The sequence below is a fragment of the Fukomys damarensis genome, unplaced genomic scaffold, assembly GCF_012274545.1.
Source record: "Fukomys damarensis isolate Sample0158 unplaced genomic scaffold, DMR_v1.0_HiC HiC_scaffold_12, whole genome shotgun sequence".
Classification (NCBI taxonomy): Eukaryota; Metazoa; Chordata; class Mammalia; order Rodentia; family Bathyergidae; genus Fukomys; species Fukomys damarensis.
Genome location: NW_022900924.1, coordinates 821,847 through 827,443, shown reverse-complemented (window position 1 = coordinate 827,443; position 5,597 = coordinate 821,847). Strand labels below are relative to the sequence as shown.

General features: G+C 56.0%; 1 protein-coding gene across 1 annotated transcript in view; it reads right to left on the bottom strand.

The window, feature by feature from the left end:
* Positions 1 to 5,597, bottom strand: part of Sez6l (seizure related 6 homolog like) — a 67,652-nt gene that overhangs the window by 48,037 nt on the left and 14,018 nt on the right. The window contains exons 7-9 of the mRNA XM_019204486.2: positions 5,263 to 5,428; positions 1,781 to 1,947; positions 552 to 746 (exon numbers count right to left, since the gene is read on the bottom strand). Of these exons, the coding sequence (XP_019060031.2) occupies positions 552 to 746; positions 1,781 to 1,947; positions 5,263 to 5,428 (528 nt within the window). The remainder of the gene's footprint in view (positions 1 to 551; positions 747 to 1,780; positions 1,948 to 5,262; positions 5,429 to 5,597) is intronic.

Below are 5,597 nucleotides of genomic sequence, written 5' to 3'. Positions count from 1 at the left end.
GGGGGCCGTGTGGACCCGGCCAGTGCTGCACAGAGGGGCTCTGCACACAGGCCTCTGAGAACAGCGAGGCCCAGGTTCGGTCCCCGAGTCTGCCGGTTACCGGTGTGCTGTTAGGAGCCGCACATCACAGTCCTCGTCTGCAGAGGGGCTAATGATATCTGCTTTGCAGGACTGCAGCGGGGTGGGGACGCACCAGCTAAGGCACATACAGCCCTTGGCGGAGTGCCTGTGACACAAGGATCACACACCTGTTTGCAGCTCTTACTATCGCATTCATGAGAGTCAGGGCTGCCTGCGCCCCTGGCTGTGCTACACCGCACAAGAAGACATGCAGCAGCGGGAGCATTTAAGAGCTGTCACCGCGCAGTGGTCTGGGCCCTGCGCCTGAAGGAAGGAGCACTTTCTAACACTGATCCACGCCGGACTTTCCCCAAGGACCAGCGGCAGCCCGGAGCCCCAGGCGGTGAACAGGGCATGCGCAGTGCAGCCCGCATTCAGGCCGTGGGCCGGCTTTCCAGCGCAGGGGTGAGGCCCCCCGGGGGCCCGCTCACCTCGGCACAGGGGCTCCGTGTCGTTCCAGTAGGGGTCGCGCACGTTGACGCACTCGATGATGGCCGGGCCCTGCTCCAGGGAGTGTCCGGGGTCGCAGGTGAACTCCACCACCGTGCCAAGGCTGTAGGTCAGGTCGGACGTGGTGAAGTTCCCGTTCTGGATGTAGGGCTCGTAGCAGTGGCCTTTCTCAAAGGCTGTGCGGAAACACAAGAGGGGGAGCACCCGGGATGGGTCGGGGTCACCCTTTGTGCCACCATCTAGAGGGTGGCTTTCCTCCCACTGTTCAGAAAAGCTCCAAGGACCTGGGTGTAGGGTGTGCGCCTGTAATCTTAGCTCTCTGGGAGGCTGAGGCAGGAGGATCACAATTTAAAACCCAGGCAGGGAAGTTTAACGATGCAATGAGACTCCCGCAGTAAAAAATAAAAAGGTCTGGGGATGCAGCTCAGTGCAAAGGGAAGGAGGGAGGAAGGGAGAATGAAGACCAAATCTCCAGGGAAACGAGGGCCTCAGGTGTGTTCTGCATTCTGGTCACACCTGAACCACACAGATCCCACCCTTGGCCCTGTAAAAGGCCAGTCCAGTGTACTCCCTGTGGCCCTCACTTCCTGCCTATGACCGAGACCACCTTTTCCTGGGGCACCAGGACAGAAAGTGCCAGGATGTGCACAGCACAGGGCAGCTGGGCTCTCAGAGGAGCTGCTGGGTGGGAGGCTCTGAGTGGGAGGACCCCTTGAAGGCTGCGCAGAAATCTCGGGCTCCATTCTGACGGACTGACAGCTTCGGCAAGGCATCCCAGGCCTGGGCACCTCACCTAAAACCAGATGTGGTGTGCCCAGGGTCACAGGAAATGCACAGAAGCCGGGCGTGTTGGATGGCCCATGCCTGTTAATTCCAGTGATTCAGGAGGCTGAGGCAGGAGGATCACAAATTTGAGGCCAGCTAGGGAATTTAGTGAACAACTGTCTCAAAGCAAAATAAAAATAAATGAATAAAAAGGCTGGAAATGTAGCTCATTGTGAGGCCCTAATTTTAATCACTGATACATAACACACACTCACACTCACACTCACACACAGAGGCTCTGGATGTGCAGTCTGTGTTCACCATTGTTAGGAATAAAACCACAGCCTGCCCTTGAAAACTGAAGAACCAGTCTGACTGCCAGGGCCCCTCTTTAGCAGCCTCTGTGTCTCCCTCCCAGGTGTGCACCCAGCCCCGAGATGCTCACCCTCAAAGCGGATGTTGAAGGCTGAGGCTGCCTGGCCCTGGCCGGATGTGAACTCGATGTGGATGCTGCTGCTGTCGCTCAGCAGCCCCTCGAAGGGGACGCTCTCGGTCTGCAGGGAGTCGTACAAGAGGGTGGACTTGTTGGTTTGCCCACTGTACACCATCATCCTGCAGGGAGAGGAGAGGGTCACTGAGCGGGCGCTGGGTGGGTCACTGGCAGCTAGAGGGCTGGGCTGGGCCCCACCCTGGTCCCACTCCAGGGTTCAAGCCCTGCCTGGGCTTGGTCTCGCCCCTGGCTGCTTCAGCTGGCCAAGCCTCCTTCCTCCTCTGTGGAAGAGAGTAGTGCGTGTCCCAGAGTCTCCCTCTTTCTTTCTGTTTTGTTTCTGCAAGAGTAGGGATTGAACCCAGGGCCTCTGCACAGAGCTACATCCCCAGCCCTTTATTATTTTTTAGTTTGAGACAGGGTCTTGTTAAATTGTCCAGGCCAGGATCTAACTTGTGATCCTCCCACCTCAGCCTCCTGTGTAGCTGGGATTATAGGAATGCACCACTAGGCTCAGCCTGGATGTTTTTAGATTCATTCAGAAGTTGCAGAGAAAGTGATGTGTCTGATACAGCTAATGAGTCAGATGAACCAACGTTGATTATCATTTATAATTGAGAATTTGGGATTAGTGGACTACCATAGTAACTGGGACCACGGTGCATACAGTTAGGGCGTTCAGGCTCGGTCCCAGCTCCGTAACTCCTGGCTGTGTGACTTAGGACAGAGCAGCTCACCTCCCTGAGCTCCACTCTCGGCCTGGCTGCACTCAGGTTTCCATCAGAGTGTGGGTGTAGAAAGTGCCCAGGCAGAGCAGGTGCGAGTCTGCCAGCTCTGTCTCTGACCCTCATTTCCAGCCCCCTGCTCCCCACCAACTGAGTTCCGCAGGTCTCAGAACTCCTCTGGGCCTCAGTTTCCCAGTTGTGAGAGGAGGGCTGCTGAAGTCTCTCCTCCTCACCTCACAAGCGGGCTTCTACACTGTATCAGGATAAAAAGTGCCCTGAAGGTGAGAATGCGTTAGAAAACCGGTTGGATATTCACTTTTATTGTGATGCGAACTATGTAATACTTGACTCCTTGCTAGCCCTGGAGGTTTAAAAAAAATATGCAAAAGTGGGGACGAAGACCATTTATAAATTAGGTAAATTTCTTCTATGGAGTTACACAGACACACGTTTAATCCACTGAGGGTTTTTTTTTCTTTACTGCCCACATACAAAGGTTTATTCCTTGCCACTCAGATGAATTTCTAAGCCACCAGAATGCAGACGCTGGAGCTGGTGTGTCCTCTGCCCTGTGTTCACATGGCCGTGATGGGAGAGGGTGGTGGTCTAGGTCCCCAGGTGCCCAGTTCTGGCCCCTGCTAATTCTGCTGTGTGCCCAGAATCTCCTTTCAAGAAGAGAAGTTTTTGGTAGAGGTCATTGGGAGGGAAAGCCTAAAATGCTGAAATCTCTGAAGTCTATTCTAAAGTAGCTGTTTTTCTCAGGCTATGTTCCCTAGACTGTCCGTGATAGTAATAAGTTTTGTCTCAAATCCTTATGCAGTCTGTGTTAGACAGATATGAGAAATGGGTTAAACAAGAATCCAACTCCCCCCACCCAGACTTACCAGTGCCTTTGCTGGCTAATGTACAGTAGGAGCTTCCCAGACAAGGCTGCGGTAGGCACGTTTGACCAGATTACCCACCTTGTATGCTGCAAGTTGTGGAACTGGAGTTTAGAAAAATCATCATTCTGGGGGAAATCATGAAATTCATGTTTTTTCTTCTACTCAATGTCCTTCCAAGGCTCCCTACTGCCTACAGAAATAGCCTGGCATTCTTTGCCTTCAGGATAGAACCCTAACTTATCTTTCCAGCTCTACGCCTCTGCTCCAGCCTCCTGAAAAGCTCTCACCAATTCCTCTCCATACCTCTGTCTCTGCCCCGCTTGATTCTCCTTGGCTGGAATACTCTTCCCACCGAACTTTTGGGTTCCTTTCGGAATTATCCTATCTCTGTCTGCAGTTTAGATCCAAGTCTCATTTCTGCTCCCACCACTGGGCCTATTTTAGCCATTTTTACTGCATCAAGTGCGTGGGGCAGCTGCCCTTCATTTCTCCTTTCTTCTTAGCCCAGCGAGTGTCTCCATCCTTTCGTGTGTAACCTTTGACCTCAGGGAACTATGACAAACTCCCTCTCCCGCTGGTGCCTCGAGGCCCGGTTTCCCTGTGATCTCCACAGATCTTTGCAGGTCCCAGAGAGGCTGGGAGTGAGCAGGGTCCCTGTGTCCCTTCGGCCCATTCATTCACATGCTAGAAAAGTGTCCTCTGCTGGGGTTTCTACGTCCAGCTTCTCCATCGGAGCCTCCAGGAGTGAGGGCTGGGGACCTGGATATTCCGATGGGGCCCCCTTTGGTGCCATATGCTGGAGGCAGTGACGGATCGACATGGAACTGCTCCCTACAAACACCTGGACTTGGCAGGAGAGAGGGGCTCCAGGATGGGCAGGGGACTCTGTGCTCTGCTCTGATCCCCCCACATCCCCTTCAGCCCCAAGCGTTCAGAGCCTAGGTTCGAAGCAGCAAAGACACCACCGCAACAGAACTGCGGTCACAGCGTCGGGCTCCACAGTTCTAAGGCGCCGACGTCCTGGAAGGGCAGGGCATGGCACCCTCTCCTCGGCTCCCTCACCCAGCTCCCAGCATCAGGCCCCGGGCGCCCATGGGCAGAGCCGCAGCGTCCCAGCAGCCCCAGTGCGCTAAGGCGTCCTCTGTCCACCATTCGCCTTCCCCTGTCCCAGCCGGTGCCCACGAGGACCCACTCTGAAATCCACTGCCCCTCACAGCCTAGTCACACGTCTTCCTCCAGCGGACCCGACCTCGGCCAGCAAGGCTGAGCGTGGGGCTCCTGGTTTCCCACAGCACGCTGGAATGACGGGGAGTTTTAAGATTCTGGATGCTGTGCATCTTTCACACAGCCTGCAGGTGTGCTCTGGCTTCGAAGCTGGCCAGCAAAGTCTCCCTGCTTCCTCCCTGTGCCCCGGCCCAGTTCTCCCACGTCAGCGTCCTGTCACACAGGTACCAAGCCGCTCTGCTGCGAGCCGGTTCTCCACGGAGCGCGGTAGGAGCCGGGCTCAGAGCAGGTCCCCCGCTGGCGCCCCCTCCTGGTCCAACTGCAAAATGCGACACCCAAGAGAGACCGAGGCCGCGCTGGGAGTGCGACCCTGACTCCCTCCTGCCTCTTCCTGTCACCTGCTGTGTGACCCGGGCAGAAAAATGGAAGCGGAAGGACATTAGGATCTTTGCCAGGCTCCCCAGGTAGATCTTTATAGGAGTCCGGGAGCCGAAGTTTTAGCCATTTCCGGACTCTGAATCCCCAGAGGCATGCTGAGGCTCTGCGGGGAGTGTGGCTGGATCAGGGGCAGGCTGTGCCCCCAGGGCTGTACCTGACAGGGCTTTACCTGTCCTTGTCATGCAGCAGTAGCCGCTCAAAGTGCAGGTGCAGCTTCTGTCCCTCGGGTGCTTCGATGGTCCACGCACAGAGCTGGCTTCCGGTGCTGTTTCCAGGGTGGCTGGGAGACAGGACCCGGCCGATGGTGGCGTTGTGCACTGCTCCTCCACAGGGGGCTGGGTCCAGAAATCAGGGGGTGGTGGTTGGGGGGAGAGCGAGTAAAGGGTGCTTCTCTCTCTCCTGCCCCACCCCCACCCCTAGCTAGGAGGAAACAGAAGGACCAGGCGGAACTGGGAGGAGACAGGTGGGGAGCAGAGTTGGGAAGGAGCTTAGGAGGGGGAGGGA